Source organism: Podarcis erhardii (genome assembly GCF_964252035.2).
Source record: "Podarcis erhardii genome assembly, chromosome: 11".
In the NCBI taxonomy this organism is placed as follows: Eukaryota; Metazoa; Chordata; class Lepidosauria; order Squamata; family Lacertidae; genus Podarcis; species Podarcis erhardii.
Window position 1 is genome coordinate 53,287,186 of NC_138501.1, and position 20,277 is coordinate 53,307,462.

Sequence of the window (20,277 nt, forward strand, 5' to 3'; positions counted from 1 at the left end):
TGAAGGGTTTTCTTTACTGTTTATGCTGCCCTGAATACCCAGCTAATAGGTTCCCCTGCATTCTGTTTTGCTCCTGGGCGCCATTCCCCATGGTCCTCAGCAGCACAGAACATCCTTCCTCTTTTCAGGATTCTGAGCCCTTTTCCTTTTAGAAAGCAAAATACATAGCTTGGGTGGGTGTAAAAATGGGAGCGAAAGGTCCTTAAGATGTCTACCACTCAGGGAAGAGGGCACATCGTAATGTTGTTGTTGTTGTTTAGTTGTTTAGTCGTGTCCGCCTCTTTGTGACCCCCTGGACCAGAGCACGCCAGGCACTCCTGTCTTCCACTGCCTCCCGCAGTTTGGTCAAACTCATGTTCGTAGCTTCAAGAACACTGTCCAACCATCTCGTCCTCTGTCGTCCCCTTCTCCTTGTGCCCTCCATCTTTTGAATTCTGGTGCTGGAGGAGACTCTGGAGAGTCCCATGGACTGCAAGAAGATCAAAACTCTCCATTCTGAAGGAAATCAGCCCTGAGTGCTCACTGGAAGGACAGATCGTGAAGTAGAGGCTCCAATACTTTGGCCACCTCATGAGAAGAGAAGACTCCCTGGAAAAGACCCTGATGTTGGGAAAGATGGAGGGCACAAGGAGAAGGGGACAACAGAGGACGAGATGGTTGGACAGTGTTCTCAAGGCTACCAGCACATCGTAATACGGCCTGTCAATTTCCCCCCCATATTGGCAGTCACCATGATGCAACGGGGAGCTGAGTAGGAGCTTTTGGAGTGTAGATCTCCTACCCATTAAAAATTCCTTACTGCAGTTGACTATAAGTATAAGGATTCCCCTTCTCAAATCCTAATGAAAACAATGACACACCAGGTTGCATTAGCTTCAGTTTGCCTTCCAGAAGGAGAAAGCATGAACCCGCCCATTTGGCCCAGCATCACTTGGGAGCAGGACGAACCATTTTTATTCCGGGTCCTATTAGTAAGTTAACAGTAGAGCTCTGATGCCCCTGTTCTCACCCTCCCCAGCTGCCTCTTTGAACACACAAGAGTCCCGTGGGCTGCCAACAAGAGCTTGCCGTCTTGTCTGGAGGAGTCTGGCGATGCTCTTCTTCCTGGGAACCGTTGATGAGTTGAAAGTCAATCCTTTATTGGCAACACAGCTGCAAAGGCACCTTTGAAAATAACCCCAGAAGAGGCACAGCAGCAACAACAGCAGCAGCAGCAGCAGCAAGGAAGGGCTTTTAAGTCCCGATCCACACCTCTAAAACACACCTGTTCACTGTGGGAGCAAGCATGCCACCCATATATCGGAGATTATCATCCTTTTTGCTAGCCAAAGATTGCCTTGGCAAGAAGGTGGCTGGCATCAGCGAGGGGAAAGCTGAGATGCCAGTCCTGTTTTGAAGCCCCAGAGCTGAGTAACCAGCCCAGCCTGGTAACTAAAGGCCTACACAACATGATAAACCAGCCTCATCTAACACCAGACGAGGAATATATATATATATATATATGTGTGGGTGGGTGGGTGGGTATCTGTGCCTGTAATAAACCGAAGTTATACTCTTTAGGAAAACCTCCCCAGTTATTTCAAATAATAGCTTACTGCACTGTAAAATGTAAGGCTAGTTGTGCTATATCAACCCTGAACACCTCTCTATCTGGGGAAAGAACCCCTTCCCTAGAAGGGCAGGGATCCCTTGCTCATAGCTTAAGGTTTCCCCTTGGATCATATTTGGAAAGGGCTATAGGCAGGGAGCAGCTTCCCACAGCTTAAAAAAAGATCCAGTCTGGACGGTCTGGCTAACAGCCAGCGACGTGCACCCAATCCGAGGCACCAGAGACACTACAGATGGGTGTGTAAATAATCGCAGCTGGCATTGCAAAGGCCCCCAAGACCCACATCGAAAAACAGAACAAATTTGCTTGGGAGGGAGATCCTGTGCAGTTATGGGCCTTGCGAGGGGGGACCGGAAAGACTGTTTCCTCGAATGTGCAAAGCCCACGCCACTGTGATCCAGCATTTTTCTAGATCACAAGAACGAAGCTAGATCTTTACAGCATATGCGAGGGACATATATATAGCCATTTCCAGTCCCCACCCCCTTCTGCCTCCTTAACGGATTAGAATTATTCGTTGTTAATATTCCTAGAATAAGGCCTGGTTGACTTTCACTAAGCTTCAAAGCTGGTGGTGGCAGCAGTAGCTGAAGAGGGTTAGGACACCCACACAAAATAAGCTACTTCATCCAAATCGACGGGATAATCCGTCACCAAGGTGGGTGTCTTTTCAAAGAGCTCCCCTTTGTAGCTGCGCCATTTGCCAGCTGGGATGTAAATGTCTCGCTCTTGCTTGCCCATCTCCAAGACGGGGGCCACCATCAGGGTGTCCCCAATCAGGAACTGGGAATCGATCTTGTGTGCAGCCTCATCGTGGGGAGAAATCCACCATATGGGCCGGATGATGGGGTCCCCAGTGTCGGTGATTTCCCCGGCCAGCTCCAGCAAGAGGGGGGCAACCAAAGACTCGTGGAGCCTGGTGAACTTTAGGGCGATGTCTATGACCTCTCTGTCGTAAAGCCATGGTGGGATGGAGAACTGCATGGAAGGCATGAAGGCCGACAGCTCTAGCCATCGGATGTAGAGCTCTTGGTCTGGGATTTCCACCGCCCCATCCGTCTTGTTGGGAAAGAAGTTCCCGCCAATCATGTCGGCCGATATGAAAGGGTATCCCAGCATGCTGATGGTCAAGACGGTCGGTATCAAGGACTTCAGACCAAGCTCATAACCCCAGACAGAATCCCTGTCAATGATGCGGAAGAAGCAGGAGATGTTCTGAGACTGGTAGCCAACCCTGACCTCCGCTAGCTCGTAAAATGGGATGGCCATTTCTGTGTAGCGCCTGGACCAAATGCTGGGGTCCGACAAGGGGCGGAAGGTGCTGAACTGTTTGGGAAGGTAGCTGGTCTCTCCGGCATCAAACTTGAAGGAAGAGATGCCGTACTTACTCCGGAGTTGCCTCAGGTGGCTCTGGAACCAATCCCTGGCCGCAGGGTTGGTGAAATCCAATATGGCGCCAATTCCGTTCCACCACTCGACCATAGCAGGAAGCCTCCCCGTCGGCTCCTTGATGAAAAGCTGTCTCTCTATTCCTACCCCAAAGTTGGAGGAATTGTAGTTTATGAACGGGTGAGTCCAGAGAGTGACCTGAAACCCGTCTTCTTTGAGTTTCTTGAACGTCTCTGTCACGTTCGGGAACTTGACCGGGTCGAAGTCGAAGTCCCCGTACGCTTGCGTGTAGGTGTCGTCTATCTCGATGTGGCTCCAGTTGAACTTGTACTTTTTGATCTTCTCTGCAAAGCGCAGCAGCTTGTCCTGGTCGATGTCGTTTTTGTACAAGGCCCAGGTCGACCAGATCGGGTACTTGAAGGCGTTTTCTGATGGGATCTTCGAAGGCTTGTAGAAATACTTTCTCACCATGTACTTGTGGATGGAGGTCACGTCGGAGCCGATACAGACACGGTAGCTCAGCTCTGGGAACGGCGGCTGCCCCAGCGGAGGCTTGTAGGGGGAATCTTTGTACCTGGCCTGGAAGACGAGGGACCTTTCGGAGGCGTTGAACCCGAGGTGGAAGGGCACGGAGTCGTTGATCTTGATGGCGGCTGCTTTGGAGGACAACCAATACCTCTCTAAGATGCCCCCAAAGCTGTTCCTGAAAGAGTACACGTCGCTGGTCACAAACGGCATGGGCTCCTGGTACCCGGGCAGCTTAATGGGCCAGTGCTGCACGCTCATCTCGCAGCCCCCATACCAGTGGGCGTCCCCCCAGAACATCTTGTGCTCCACCACGGTGTCCGCCACAAACTCCTCCCACCGGACCCGGTAGCACATCACCGTGTCTTTTGGGGTGACGATCTTAATGAAGAAGTTGAGCTTCCCTTTGTCAGTCCTGGTGCAGGTTAGATTCGCACCCTCCCTGGAGCAAGACTCCAAGTCAAGGATACCCGACTGGAAGGCCAACCTGAAGACGATCTCCCCATCCTGGTTTTTGATGGTGAAGCCGTCCTGATGGAGGTCCATCTGCTCCGTCTTCAGCCTCTCCGCCTTCCGAAGGGATGACACGTAGTAGCACCAGGCCACCACGGCTGCGATGAGCAGGATGAGGCCGAGCACAATGGCCACTATCATGGGTTTCAGCTCCTTGACCGGCTTCTGCTTCACGGGGGTGAAGTTCTCCGGCAGAAACGAGTACATGGCCGTGTCTAATCAGGAGGCGCTCTTTCCAAAACAGAGATTGCGTCACCTTATCTGCAAATATCTATCTTGTAGCAAAGAGCTCTCTGCCCTCCACTCCTTATGAATGGGTCTCTCTCATTGAAATAAGGGCGTTTGTCTTCGTTAGAATACACACCATTTTCTTTCCAGTCCAATTCAGTGTCAGAATGCAATTATCTGGAAGGCAAGAAGGGAAAAAAGAGGGAGAATGAGGAAAGGAGGGCAGGAAAACGATGGAGCAAAAACAGGGGCCCCCAACCTTTGAGGACACATTTCAGAATCGAAGAACGAAATACAAATATCACTGAATTAAAACATGTTCAGAATTGCCTCCCACTCCCCACAACAGGCAAATCACATATATAAAAAAAACAGAAAAACAGGCAATTCCCAAAACAACCCACCTCAAAAGTAAAAACAACCCCCCCTCAATTTACAACTGAATAAAAACTAAAAACTGGGAGGGGCCAGGAGCCTTGGTAGGTGCCAAGACAATGGTGCCCACAAGTGCCATGTTGGGGACCCCAGGCTTAAAAGGTTTATATGTCCTTTACTTTAGTGTATCCGCTGGTGGCCTATTAAGTTGGCCTGGCTGTCTAACCACTGGGTTTTATGAATGCAAGGCCTCCTAACCCAGTGGCTGCTTTTGCCAGCTGAAAATAGCTGGTGGTGCTTGGCGTGGGGGGGACACAACAGCAAGGGAGCCTATGGCACAGATTTGAAGAAGAAGAAGAGAAGAGTTTGGATTTGATATCCCGCCTTTCACTCCCTTTAAGGAGTCTCAAAGCGGCTAACATTCTCCTTTCCCTTCCTCCCCCACAACAAACACTCTGTGGGGTGAGTGGGGCTGAGAGACTTCAAAGAAGTGTGACTGGCCCAAGGTCACCCAGCAGCTGCATGTGGAGGAGCGGAGACACGAACCCGGTTCCCCAGATTAGAGACTACCGCTCTTAACCACTACACCACACTGGTGCCATGGAATGCCATAACCCCCCCCCGAACACACACACACACACACACACACACACACACACACACACAAACACCTGTGGTGGCAACTGTCCTGCTGCCTTTATGCCTGAATTTGCCTTTTACGTAGGTACTGCAAATCCTAATATGCCCTCCCCACCATATTTGCATTAGAGAACAAATACAGAATTGGGAAGTCTCCTGTTTGCCGGTATGAATGAGAACTGCTCCCTTGACTTTAGGAGACAGATTTGTTCCCGTCTCCAATCACAGGGATCCCGAAGTCCCTGGCCTTTAAATCCATTACAGGCCATTCTGCACAAGGTTGCTTAAATGCACACACGCACAGCATGTAAATGTGGGGCCCTCCAGGAACGCCCCCCCCTTACTGTGCATTGCTGGTGATTTGTGCTCAGGATGGTGTGTGGGTGGTTACACACAAACTCACTTTCAATACTGTTTGCTACAGGGATACAGTCAGTAGGTGGGAATTAGAGGATGTCAGACTTCGGCTAAGCCCTAGGTAGAATCATAGAATCCTAGAGTTGGAAGAGACCACAAGGGCCATCGAGTCCAACCCCCTGCCAAGCAGGAAACACCATCAGAGCACTCCTGACATATGGTTGTCAAGCCTCTGCTTAAAGACCTCCAAAGAAGGAGACTCCACCACACTGCTTGGCAGCAAATTCCACTGTCGGACAGCTCTTACTGTCAGGAAGTTCTTCCTAATGTTTAGGTGGAATCTTCTTTCTTGTAGTTTGGATCCATTGCTCCGTGTCTGCTACTCTGGAGCAGCAGAAAACAACCTTTCTCCCTCCTCTATGTGACATCCTTTTATATATTTGAACATGGCTATCATATCACCCCTTAACCTCCTCTTCTCCAGGCTAAACATGCCCAGCTCCCTTAGCCGTTCTTCATAAGGCATCGTTTCCAGGCCTTTGACCATTTTGGTTGCCATCCTCTGGACACGTTCCAGTTTGTCAGTGTCCTTCTTGAACTGTGGTGCCCAGAACTGGACACAGTACTCCAGGAGAGGTCACACTGTTGGCTCATGTCAAGTTTGTGGTCAACCAAGACTCCTAGATCCTTTTCACATGTACTGCTCTCAAGTCAGGTGTCACCCATCTTGTATTTGTGCCTCTCATTTTTTTTGCCCAAGTGCAATACTTTACATTTCTCCCTGTTAAAATTCACCTTGTTTGTTTTGGCCCAGTTCTCTAATCTGTCAAGGTCGTTTTGAAGTGTGATCCTGTCCTCTGGGGTGTTAGCCACCTCTCCCAGTTTGGTGTCATCTGCAAATTTGATCAGGATGTCCTTGAGTCCATCATCCAAGTCGTTGATAAAGATGTTGAATAAGACCGGGCCCAAGACAGAACCCTGTGGCACCCCACTAGTCACTCTTCTCCAGGATGAAGAGGAACCATTGATGAGCACCCTTTGGGTTCGGTCAGTCAGCCAGTTACAAATCCACTGAGTGGTAGCATAGTCAAGTCCGCATTTTACCAGCTTCTTTACAAGAATATCATGGGGCACCTTGTCAAATGCCTTGCTGAAATCAAGGTAGGCTACATCCACTGCGTTCCCTTCATCTACCAGGGTTGTAATTCTGTCAAAAAACGAGATCAGGTTCGTCTGACATGACTTATTTTTCAGAAATCCATGCTGACTATTGGTGATCACAGCATTCCTTTCTAGGTGCTCACAGACTGTTTGCTTAATGATCTGCTCCAGAATCTTCCCTGGTATTGATGTCAGACTGACTGGGCGGTAATTATTTGGGTCCTCTCTTTTCCCCTTTTTGAAAATAGGAACAACATTTGCCCTCCTCCAGTCTGCCGGGACTTGCCAGGACTTGGTAGAAGCTTGCCAATGGCAGCAATGGAGCAGAGCTTTCTCAGGGAAAGAGGGCAGAGATATTGAAGCAGGGGTCGGATTGCACTGAGTGGGGGCTTGAACCTGGTGACTTCAGATGTCCCTCCCTGCTCAGTGAAGTAAAAGGAGGTGGCCTTGAGACATCTGCTGCAACGAAGGCAGCTGCAGTTTTGTTTGTTCGCTCAGAGCCAAACCGCTCTTCTCAGCACCTCCACGAAGCCGTGCTAATTAATATCTTACCAAGGGTGACGCTAAATAGGGATCACAAACCTGCAAAATCAGGTTTCACTTTTCACTGGAAGAGAAACATGTAACCCCGAGGGAGGTTTCAGGTTGCGGCTGGCACGGGGAGCGCCTCTCCCACTCCCGATGTTGTCATTGTATCCAAATGCCGACGGTCAGAGAAGCAAGTTATTTTTGGCGAATAGACCCTGGGACCTCTCTAGGGAATATTCCTAAGGGGCAGCCGTCCTCCTGCCTGACTCCTCACACTTGCTGCTCCTGCTGCTGCTGGGAGCAGTAAAGGTAAAGGGACCCCTGACCATTAGGTCCAGTCACGGACGACTCTGGGGTTGCGGCGCTCATGTCGCTTTATTGGCCGAGGGAGCCGGCGTACAGTTTCCGGGGCATGTGGCCAGCATGACTAAGCTGCTTCTGGCGAACCAGAGCAGCGCACGGAAACGCCGTTTACCTTCCCGCTGGAGTGGTACCTATTTATCTACTTGCACTTTGACACGCTTTCGAACTGCTAGGTTGGCAGGAGCAGGGACCGAGCAACGGGAGCTCACCCCGTCGCAGGGATTTGAACCGCCAACCTTCTGATCAGCAAGTCCTAGGCTCTGTGTTTTAACCCTTGGAACAGTATCAGCTGCCAAAAGATGGGCCTGCTAATCCCAGTTTCTGAGATGGAATATCCAGCCACAGCACATAGCTGTTTTCCCCTCGCTTTAGCCAAATGCAGATGGCACGGGTCTAGGAAAGGGTCTGCAATTCTGGCTCCAACGCAACATTTCTAGGCAGCAGGTGACTCGTGAAGCAGGTCACTTGAGTCAAAATGTAAGCCCCATCTACACTAAACATTTAAAGCAGTATCATCATCACAATCATCATCATTTTATTATTTATACCCCACCCATCTGGCTGGGTTTCCCCAGCCACTTTGGGTGCCTCCCAATAGAACACTAAAAACAGAATAAAACTTTAAACATTAAAAACTTCCCTAAACAGGGCTGCCTTCAGATGTCTTCTAAAAGTCAGATAGTTGTTTATTTCCTTGACATCTGACGGGAGGGCGTTCCACAGGGCGGGCACCACCACCAAGAAGGCCCTCTGCCTGGTTCCCTGTCACCTCCCTTCTCGCAGGGAGGGAACCGCCAGAAGGCCCTTGGAGCTGGACCTCAGTGTCTGGGCTGAACGATGGGGGTGGAGACGCTGCTTCAGGGATACTGGGCTGAGGCCGTTTAGAACTTTCAAGGTCAGCACCAACCCTTTGAATTGTGCTCGGAAACGTACTGGGAGCCAATGTAGGTCTTTCAGGACCGGTGCTATATGGTCTTGGCGGCCGCTCCCAGTCACCAGTCTAGCTGCCGCATTCTGGATTAGTTGTAGTTTCTGAATCACCTTCACAGGTAGCCCCACGTGGAGCACATTGCAGTAGTCCAAGCGGGAGATAACTAGAGCATGCACAACTTTAAAGACTTGTGGCTTCCTCAAAGAACCCAGGGAACAAACCATGCCAGTGGTTTGTTAAGCAGGCTGAGATTTGTTTGGAGACCCCCGTTCCCTGAACAAAGCTACAATTCCTCAGAGAGATGGGCTAACAGACTGTTCCTCTCCCCAGGGAATTCTGGGAACTGTCCAGCAAAGTCACCAGTTAGCTGAAGCAGGGAGAGCAATCATAAATTTGGGCGGTGGAAAAATGCAGGCTGGACCCGAAGATGATTTGATGAACAGCAGCCATACAGAAAAGTGCAGAAAAGCCGCTGCCCCATCAAGCTCACCCAGCAGCACGGACTAAATAAATCTTTTCATCCCTTTAACTCCTAGCTTTTCAGTTGTTTTCAATAATGGGATTATGGCGGCATTAGAAGAGATTAGCCACAGCAAGCGACAGATTTAACCAAAGGAAGCGTTCAGCTGCCAAGTCCCCGCACTAAGGGCGGGTTGAAGGCAGGAGGTCACTTTGCGACCCATTAAGGGCACTACCGAATTAAAGGCTTCAATTAATTATGTGAGAGTTTTCTCTTGGTTAAATATGCATAAATTGGCATAGGGCTATCTGGAGAAGCACTGGGCTGTATCCAGAGAACCTGATGCTTCCGTAGTGGGATTTACTATTCTTACAAGTTGGGACGTGGCTGGCGCTGTGGGTTAAACCACAGAGCCTAGGACTTGCCAATCAGTAGGTCGGCGGTTCGAATCCCCGCAGTGGGGTGAGCTGCCGTTTCTCGGTCCCTGCTCCTGCCAACCTAGCAGTTTGAAAGCACATCAAAGTGCAAGTAGATAAATAGGTACTGCTCCGGTGGGAAGGTAAACGGCGTTTCCATGCGCTGCTCTGGTTCGCCAGAAGCGGCTTAGTCATGCTGGCCACATGACCCAGAAGCTGCACGCCGGCTCCCTCGGCCAGTAAAGCGAGATGAGCGCTGCAACCCCAGAGTCGGCCACGACTGGACCTAATGGTCAGGGGTCCCTTTACCTTTAAACATTGTTCCAGCACAGCGTGTGAGTCTGGAAAGGCACCTTTGCATTCCACAAAACCACCCTGATGCTGCAGCTGGCCAGTGGTGCACTGAGTCCTCATCCTGTTCTCACAGTGGCCATCCAGACGCTGAAAGCAGATCCTACGAGCAGGATCTGGGCCCATCAGCACTTTCCCCTCCTGAGGTCTCCAGCAACTGGAATTCAGAAGCACACATCCCAAAACAGAGTTGTAACTCTTACTCGAAAGGCTGACAGGCTCAGCAGATTATCATTCCAAGTCAAGATTCCAGGGTCCATGAGGGAAGCGAGAGTTTCATGATCGAACGGAAGCTATAGAGATGTTCTGATGGTTGTCACATCCCCTCCTACAAAGCTTTTAAAGATAGGACAGAGTGAGCTCATTTGTGGGACTTTCTCACCCTTTGGGTTTGCTCACTTCATCTGGGTGGGCTCATTTAATCCCTGTGGGATATCCAGCGTCATATAAGCAGCATGCTTAAATTTAATTAATGCATGAAGAGCAGAGGATGCTGCCCTGCCAGGCTTAGCCAGGTCACTCCCCCTCACCTTGGGAGAAAGGGTTAATAATAATCATCATCATCATCATCAATTTCTTATACCCTGCTAATCTGACTTGGTTGCCCCAGTCTTTGTTCTTCCCATTCCACCATGTGGAACCCTACATCTTTGTGTTTCTATACAAATAATTTCGAAACATTTAGCACTTTTGGTACCTAAGTGTCACCGCCTGTGTTTTTCTTGCTGCTGTATGGGAAAGCACATGAATTTGATTTTTGAAGGGTCTGTAAGTAAAAAAAATTTAACGTACCAAATGTGTGGCTTCTGCCTATGCTAAGGGGAACGGGGAACTTTGGAAGCCGCTTAGAAGGGGCTATTTTAAAGGTCTGGCAGACAATATTTCCAAGCTTTACTTTGCTGCATATTTTGTGAGTTTAAGTATCTGCCAGGGCTCTCTCACCAAAGAGTACTACTACTACTACTACTACTACTACTAATAATAATAATATAATTTATTATTTATACCCCACCCATCTGGCTGGGTCTCCCCAGCCACTCTGGGTGGCTTCCAACAAAGTATTAAAATACAGTGGTCTGTTAAACATTAAAAGCTTCCCTGAACAGGGCTGCCTTCAGATGTCTTCTAAAAGTCTGGTAGTTGTTTTTCTCTTTGACATCTGGTGGGAGGGCGTTCCACAGGGCGGGTGCCCCTACCGAGAAGGCCCTCTGCCTGGTTCCCTGTAACCTCACTTCTTGCAGGGAGGGAACCGCCAGACGGCCCTTGGCACTGGACCTCAGTGTCGGGGCAGAACGATGGGGGTGGAGATGCTCCTTCAGGTCTACTGGACCGAGGCTGGACTTGCCCCCAAACCTGGATCTAGGCATCCAGGGAATTCTCCTTTTCTATAGTCAAGTATTTTCCTTTTCACCAGATTACAACAAAATACCAACAATCCCATCTACAAAGAGTCCCTTGGCAATGAGACTGTGTCCTGTCCCTGGGCCTCCAGCTCTGATGACCCTCCTCCGGTTAAGCCCCACCTTCTGGCTGGTCCAGGTCCTTCCCCTCTCCCTGATGAGGCCAGCAGGCTTCCTTCCTCCTCTCTGACACCTAGAGACAGAAGGGGAGGCCTTCTTCCCTCCATCCCTGCTGGCTCCTCCATCTGTTCCTTCTGCTTCCTCCTCTAGAGTCTGGGGATGCCAACTCACGCCAGTTTCTGCAGGAGCCAAAAGGCCCACATCACATGCTGCTTTCGACAGTGGAGGCAGAACAGAGGCATCGTGGTTGGTGGCCACTGATAAGACTTATCCTTTCTCATCCATTATATACTGTCTTGTGTGTGTGGTTTGGGAACTGCACGGTCAGGGGAAAAACAATGCTGTTCAGGGTTGTAAAGACTGCGGAGAGAATAATTGGGTGCACTCTTCCCACCTTGGATCAAATCTACGCTTCCAGGTGCCGTAAGAAAGCTGCAGAGATAGCGCAGGATAGTGCGCACCCCGGAAATGAACTCTTTCAGCTTCTGACTTCTGGAAGAAGGTACAGGGTTATAAAGACTAGGACTAGCCACCTGAGAAACAGTTTCTATCCAAATGTGATTTTGGTTTTAAACGCAGTGTAAGGTAGCGGGTGGCGCTGTGGGTTAAACCACAGAGCCTAGGACCTGCCAATCAGAAGGTCGGCAGTTCGAATCCCCACGATGGGGTGAGCTCCCGTTGCTCAGTCCCTGCTCCTGCAAACCTAGCAATTCGAAAGCACATCAAAGTGCAAGTAGATAAATAGGTACCGCTCTGGCGGGAAGGTAAACGGCATTTGCACTGCTCTGGTTTGCCAGAAGCAGCTTAGTCTTGCTGGCCACATGACCCGGAAGCTGTACGCTGGCTCCCTTGGCCAATAAAGCGAGTTGAGCACCGCAACCCCAGAGTCAGTCACGACTGGACCTAATGGTCAGGGGTCCCTTTACCTTTACGGTAGTCTCTAGGGGATTGTATTGTATTTAATTATGGGGTATCAGAATTTTTAGGGGGCTAACCAGGCTGGGATAGCTGGGATAGCAGGCTTGGTTTTGAATGTCTGATGTAGATTTTTCCAATTTCTTTGTTCTGTATGGGACAATGACAATAAAGATTATCGTATCATATCGCATACTGGCCCATCAGCTGAACAATATAGAACTGCAGAGTTGGAAAAGACCCCAAGGGTCATTGATTCCAAACTCCTGCAATACATTGGATATGATCCAATTTTTCCTCCCAAAGCCAGCTGCCTGGTTAATAGGGAGCACCACTTTAAATGAACAAAAGATTCCGCGGCTAATTAAAACCAGGGATGAAGAACCTTTAGATGTTGTTGGCCTGTTCAGATCAGTCCCAGCCAGCATGTCCAATGGTCAGAGCGGATGAGACTTGGTAGTCCAACGAGATCAGGGAGAGCCACAGATTCACGCCCCCCCCCCCCCCGATTAAATGGATGGTTCAACTAATATAGCAGCCTCTTACTCATCGTCCTCGTCCCCTTTCCACTCTTGTGCATCATTTCTCTTCTTCAGGAATGATAGATGCTTGAAAACAAATATGACAGCGATGCCCGGTGGGTTATTAATATATTTACGCCTCCACTGACAAAGTCTCTCACAGGCAGCTTCTTTTCAAGTCCATAAAAAAATTGCACATTCTCTCCCCCCCCCCCTTTTCTATGGCAGTGGATCCTGGGAGAAAAACAAGATTACTAAAAATATCATTTCCCTCCTGTTGCAGCCGAGCTTTTCCTGTTTCATCTAGAAATCGAAGTCACGTTAAGCAAAAGACAAAGGCTGGTTTTCTAGGGGGTGACACAAAAGTGTCAGTGCCGGGTCCTTGCAACCAGGGAGGGAAGTCAAAACGTTTGGTTTTCATCCCATTGCAAGCTGTTCCAAAAGGAGACAAGCTATGGAAGGCCTGAGCAGATGTAGGACAGGATTGAAGGTTAGAGAAAGGACACCAAACTTAAATCCAGCCCACTCTGCTCAAACTTATGAAAGCCAAAGTATAGGGTCTTCCCAGCAAGGGAGACCAGGCTCCATCGCCAGGCTGGACTATTCCTGTGGACTTTTCAGAACTTGGTGTCACTCTGGATTTGCCAAATATTGTTTTTAGTTTCTGGCCTCATTTAATACGGGTGCTTTACAGCGCCTGCTTGCTTCTACTGAATTTCTTGGGTGTATTTTTGTTTTTACCAAAAGGCAGAAATGTATTGCAATAATTATTAACCATAAGCAACAGCAATGATGATGCTGGCAAGAGAATCGTCAGGCTGCAAGAATAGGGTTCCTAGCAAACTCACAGCCTGGGTAAGACATCAAATATCGGAAGCACTTCCCCATGAACGAGGGAACAAGCTTGTTTTCTGCCACCCCAGAGGGCAGGACCCAAACCAATAGTGTCAAATTACGAGAAAGGAGATTCTGACTAAACATTAGGAAGAACACTCTGAAGCTAAGAGCTGTTCAGCAGTGGAACGGACTCCCTTGGAAAGTCTCCTTCCTTGGAGGTTTTTAAACAGAGCGATTCCTTTGTGTCCCTTCCAACTCTACAGTTCTGTGATTTAATGAAGATTTGAATCCAGGACTTCTTCCCTGACACTCAAGCTACCACGTTACATTAACCCCACCCCCCAGAGAAATGAGCTGTTATTCTGCACCTCTGGACTCAGTTAGATTGGTAATGAAAAAGCGATTTATATGTGTTGTATATGCGATATAACATTGTGTCACCAGATGGCGCTGTGGAGTCCCGTTTATCTCTACCTGTTTTCCCTGTTTAAATTTCCCACGCATTTATCTGAAATGCTTCTTTGATATGTCTAGACCCAGCCTCTGGCTTGCTCTTCTCTCCCCACGTTCTTCTCTGTTCGCATTGCTCAGAAATTAATTCCTCAAGTACTGTATGTTTGCAACGGTACATCAAGTCAGACAAGGAAGACTGCAAAGGAGGCGGCGAGAGGATATTCCAGAATTTGTTTCGGGTGCAGTCAGGTTTCTGCTCTTCCTCATCCCAGTCCTCAGGCCTCCAGCTACAAAGTTCCTCGCTGCCTCTGCCCTGTGCCAGCAACGCAACCGCCTCTGCCAGGAGCTCATGCGTTTCGTAACAAGAGCAACAAAGAATCTTGTGATTAGGAGAGGGAGCTGGAAGAATCCAAGAGGGACTTTCAACAGATGGTAGCATCAGAAGCTTGCTGAGTTGGGCTGCAGGCTAGAATGTACTTAGGAGCAACTGAGTTTCCCGTATCCAAGGGTGAGAGGCACAGTTTGACATGAGCTCTTGCCAGGGCTTTCCATACTAGTTTGCCACAATAAATGAGCTGTCATCGGAATAAGGCAGCTGCAAACAGACTGCGTTCTCTTGGCTGCATGAGATTCAGAAAATCCTCAGCTCCATTTGCTGTCCATCTTCCCCAGTGATAATGCTGATCTTATAATTTATTTCTTTGCCGCCTTACAATTGATTTGCTCAACTAACCGTTGTCCAGGGATGGAGCACTAACTTGCCCTTTCCCCTTCATAATACCTTGGTTCGAAGAAGGTCTTATTAATTGCAATATCTGAAAAACCCGTTTCTTTACGAGTTTCCAAGTGCAAAGACAAACCTATGCAGCTACACGGCGCTCGTTCCAGACATATATCAAAAGACACGGTTGTCAGGTTCTTGCAAAGTATGGTTTTGCCTGGATTTGGCCGTATTCCAGGACTTATTACCGACTGGTCCATTGTGCTTCTGTGCAATCCCGATCTTACTATTCATGGCATTGTTTTCAATCCCTCTGCTCTCCATCATTTTCGTAAGTTGCGGCACATAAGATGTCAAACAGTCAAGCCCTTGTTTGTTTCTACATCTCTCAAACATTTGTCTTCTTCTATGTGTAATAAAATATTATATCTATATCTATACAGTGGTACCTCGGGTTAAGAACTTAATTCGTTCTGGAGGTCTGTTCTTTTTTTTATATATTTTAATTTTTTATTAAAAATTTCTTTTACAAATAAGTCCATACAACCATGTTTACAAATTTCCAATTTTTGAACTTCCACCAGACCTCCATCAATCATCCATTTTTCCTATCTTCACGCATTTTTTATATATAATGGAGGTCTGTTCTTAACCTGAAACTGTTCTTAACCTGAAGCACCACTTTAGATCGATCTATCTATTTGTTAGTTTCTTTATCTTGCTCACGGCAACCCAAAGTGACTTACAACCAAACAAATGGACAAAACATCCCACATAAATACTGTATCTATATCTATCATCTATCTATCTATCTATCTATCTATCTATCTATCTATCTATCTCTATCATCTATCGATCGATCGATGATAGATAGATCTATATATATATAGTCATATATACAGTCATACCTCAGGTTACAGACGCTTCGAGTTGTGCGATTTCGGGTTGACAACCGCGCCGAACCTGGAATGGTTACTTACGGGTTTCAGTGCTTGCACATGTGCAGAAGTGCTAAATCACGCTTTGCCCATGCGCAGATGCGCAGGTCGCAAGTTGAGAATGCTGCAGGTTGTGAATGTGCCTCCTGCATGGATCACGTTCGCAACCCGAGCATCTACACACACACACACTCTCTCTCTCTCTCTGTGTGTATATATACACATACACACACACACACACACACACGGATGTAATCAGAGTACTGCTGGATCAGGACAAAGGTGGCCCATCTAGTCCAGCACCCTGTTCTCACAGAGGCCAACCAGATGTGTCTTGGGAAGCTGGGAAACAGGACAGGAGTTCAACAGCATCATCCCCACCTGTGGTTCTTATCAACTGATATCCAGAGGCACGCTGCCTCCAACAGGGGAGGGAAAGCCTAGCTATTGTGGTTGGTAGTCACCAATAGCCCCGTCTTCCACAAAATGTTCAGTTCCTGGCATCTCCCGGTAGGGGCTCGGAAACGCTCCTTGCCTGAAATCCCAGAGAGCTGATGCCGGCCAGTGCAGCCAACATGGAGCTAGATAGATCCATGGTCTGACTCTGTATAAGGCAGACCACCTGCGCCCCTATGCTGACGGTTGCAAAAATATGGGAGCACTCTGCACGGCAGATACGATGGAGAAAGTCATTTCCCCTGGAAGAATTCGAGAATGCAGCTCTTTGGGAGGCTTAAAAAGGTAAAGGTAAAGGGACCCCTGACCATTAGGTCCAGTCGCGGACAACTCTGGGGTTGCGGCGCTCATCTCGCTTTATTGGCCAAGGGAGCCGGCGTACAGCTTCCGGGTCATGTGGCCAGCATGACTAAGCCGCTTCTGGTGAACCAGAGCAGCGCATGGAAACGCCATTTACCTTCCTGCCAGAGTGGTACCTATTTATCTACTTGCACTTTGACGTGCTCTCGAACTGCTGGGTGGGCAGGAGCAGGGACCGAGCAATGGGAGCTCACACCGTTGCGGGGATTTGAACCGCCGACCTTCTGATAGGCAAGTCCTAGGCTCTGTGGTTTAACCCACAGTGATATTAAATAATTGAATCAAGTGCCAACTTTGAGATGCCTCTTTAAGGACCAAAAATGGATACAGCAGTTTTAATAACAAAGCATTTATTTTCTATGGCACGGCAATTGCTGCCTGCTTAAATCCGGTAATCCGTGAAGGAGCCTTTGATTGGCTCTCCTTCTTGGTAGCTAATTATGTGCTGTTTGGGGAAGCCGAGGCCTCATCCTGACCCCACTTGCATGTGCAGAGAGAGAGAGAGAGAGAGAGAGAGAGAGAGAGAGAGAGAGAGATCATCGCTCCTGCCTCCCAGCAGGTTGATTTCAGCTAAAACAGCTGCAGGCAAATTTCTGCACCATGCTTGCCAGTCGGGCGATGTTTTCTTTGTGAGTGTGAAAGACCCAGAGCTCTGAAGGGAAGGCAACGGACAGGACAGGCTTTGCAAGCAAATTCAGCCTAAGACAGAGACTGGTGCTCCAATGGAGTCTGGCACCGGCTGGCTTTAAAACTGCCAAGGATTTTACTGTACAGGAGCCAGTGTGGTGTAGTGGTTAAGAGCGGTAGTCTCCTAATCTGGGGAACCGTTTTCGCATCTCCGCTCCTCCACCTGCAGCTGCTGGGTGACCTTGGGCCAGTCACACTTCTGTGAAGTCTCTCAGCCCCACTCACCTCACAGAGTGTTTGTTGTGGGGGAGGAAGGGAAAGGAGAATGTTAGCTGCTTTGAGACTCCTTAAAGGGAGTGAAAGGCGGGATATCAAATCCAAACTCTTCTTCTTCTTCTTCTATTTCAGTCTCCAGCAATGGAGAACTTGCAGGGTGTCTGAGAAGGGGCTGGCTATTAAAATGAAGCCTTTGGCAAGAAACATGCTTGCCCCAAACTGGAAATTGCAAGAAATTCCTCGGCAGCCGCCGAGACCACATAACACCGGTCTTGAAAGACCTACATTGGCTCCCAGTACGTTTCCGAGCACAATTCAAAGTGCTGGTGTTGACCTTTAAAGCCCTAAACGGCCTCGGTCCAGTATACCTGAAGGAGCGTCTCCACCCCCATCGTTCTGCCCGGACGCTGAGGTCCAGCGCCGAGGGCCTTCTGGCGGTTCCCTCATTACGAGAAGCAAAGCTACAGGGAACCAGGCAGAGGGCCTTCTCGGTAGTGGCACCCGCCCTGTGGAACGCCCTCCCATCAGATGTCAAAGCGATAAATAACTACCTGACATTCAGAAGACATCTTAAGGCAGCCCTGTTCAGGGAAGTTTTTAATCTGTGATATTTTAGTGTATTTCTGGTTTTTATGGAAGCCGCCCAGAGTGGCTGGGGAAACCCAGCCAGATGGGCGGGGTACAAATAATAAATTATTATTATTATTATTATTACTATTGCGGAGCGCTAGACGAAAATGATGAGTTATGCGGAGCTAGCGCCAAACTGACGGGAAGAATTCGGGATCAGGACGATCAGAGGTTTCAAGAAAGTTGGAGTAAATTTATGGTGTATATAAAGGATAATTGTAAAACTCTAAAAACAATGGCAGGATTGAGAGCCAGTGTGGTGTAGTGGTTAAGAGCGGTAGTCTCGTAATCTGGGGATCCGGGTTCGCGTCTCCGCTCCTCCACATGCAGCTGCTGGGTGACCTTGGGCCAGTCACACTTCTTTGAAGTCTCTCAGCCCCACTCACCTCACAGAGTGTTTGTTGTGGGGGAGGAAGGGAAAGGAGAATGTTAGCCGCTTTGAGACTCCTTAAAGGGAGTGAAAGGCGGGATATCAAATCCAAACTCTTCTTCTTCTTCTTCTTCTTCTTACAATGTACGACAGATATAAGGTTAAAAATAGAATACACGAAAATAAGAGATACCCACTGAAGGGATGGAGGGAAGTCGCAAGCTTGGCAGAGCTAAAAGTATTTATGTGATTTAACCTATTGTATTGCAAAAGTATGTATAAGGAAAATAATAAAAAATTATTTATAAATAAATAAATAAAACGAAGCCTTTGGTGGATGGCTGCAAACCACAGATCAAACACTTGTCAATATTCTGCATGATGGCCAGTCTATACAACAATTTTAAACACCTTTTTTGCCCCGCTATGGAAACCCTGGCTCCATCTTTTGCAAACCCAGAATAGGAAGGTGCCTTATATCACGTCTGACTGTCCATCTGCCCCAGGTATTTTATTCTTGACTGTGAGTGACTTTCCAGGGTTTTTCTCAATAGCAAATAGTGACAATCTAGAGTAATCTGTCTGTCTGTTTGTTTGTCTCTAGATTCAGGTAGGTAGCCGTGTTGGTCTGATGCAGTCAAAATATAATAATAATAATAAATTGTCCAGTAGCACCTTATAGACCAACTAAGTTTGTTTGTCTGTCTGACTGTCATCTCTGTCCTTCGGCAGAGGCTAATAGCCAGGGCTGGGTGACATCTGGTTTTTTCAACACTGTGATATAGCACCAGCTAAACATCACAATATCCTGATTAATCATAATTTCTGAAATAAGGATGGAGCTATGCAGAGGAACTGGCTGGATTCACAGTTTTCCCCACATTGTGATTTTTGCATAGCACACATACATGATTTGTGTATATTGCAGGTCAAAAGCTATGGAACAGATATCACGATATGGACTTAAAACCAGTTTTGGAGGATATATCAATATATATCATTCTGCCCGGATGCTGAGGTCCAGCGCCGAGGGCCTTCTGGCGGTTCCCTCGTTGCGAGAAGCAAAGCTACAGGGAACCAGGCAGAGGGCCTTCTCGGTAGTGGCGCCCACCCTGTGGAACGCCCTCCCATCAGATGTCAAAGAGAAAAACAACTACCAGACTTTTAGAAGACATCTGAAGGCAGCCCTGTTCAGGGAAGTTTTTAATGTGTGACATTTTAGTGTATTTTTGGTCTTTGTTGGAAGCCGCCCAGAGTGGCTGGGGAAACCCAGCCAGATGGGTGGGGTACAACTAACAATTACTACTACTACTATTATTATTATTATTATTATTATTATTATTATTATTATATCACCCAGCCTTAGTAATGGCCTGGTGGCTGCCTCGGCTGCGTTCCCATATCTGCCTAACAGGATAGCTGGCCCTGCAGAACAGCTTGAAACTGGCGCACAGATCGTGAAACTGGATCGTGAAAAACTGTTCCTGCATGAGCCAAGTTAATCTCCCTGCAGAGGCCCAACAGCCCCCAGTAAAGCTCTACAGGAGAGGAGGGGAAATGGGCAGAGGAGACACATGTCTGTGTTATCCCCGAAGACTGTCAGTGCATTTGCTGCGCACAGACCGAATTAGTCTCCGCCAGTGCCCTTCCTTGCCCCTCTCGCGGCTGCCTTTGTCCAACATGTCCTGCAAAAAATAAACGTTATTAGAGCCTCAGCGGGCTATTTTTCACCTGACTTCTTTTCTGCTTTGTTTGGAGCGTTTGCTGGGTGTTCCGGCAGGTGCAGAAGAGAGAGACAGATAGACAAA

At 48.3% G+C, this 20,277-nt stretch overlaps 1 protein-coding gene across 3 annotated transcripts in view; it reads right to left on the reverse strand.

Annotated features, from left to right (window-relative positions):
- Positions 1-931: 931 nt before the first annotated feature.
- Positions 932-20,277, reverse strand: part of LOC309352731 (myogenesis-regulating glycosidase-like) — a 31,388-nt gene continuing 12,042 nt past the window's right edge. The window contains exons 1-2 of one of the 3 annotated variants that reach the window (XM_081881490.1): positions 10,049-10,147; positions 932-4,441 (exon numbers count right to left, since the gene is read on the reverse strand). In XM_081881490.1, coding sequence (XP_081737616.1) covers positions 2,207-4,243 — 2,037 coding nt within the window. In that variant the 5' untranslated portion in view covers positions 4,244-4,441; positions 10,049-10,147 and the 3' untranslated portion in view covers positions 932-2,206. Of the gene's footprint in view, positions 4,442-9,803; positions 9,946-10,048; positions 10,148-20,277 lie in introns of those variants that run through there. The other 2 variants (XM_081881489.1, XM_081881488.1) reach the window with 2 other exon arrangements.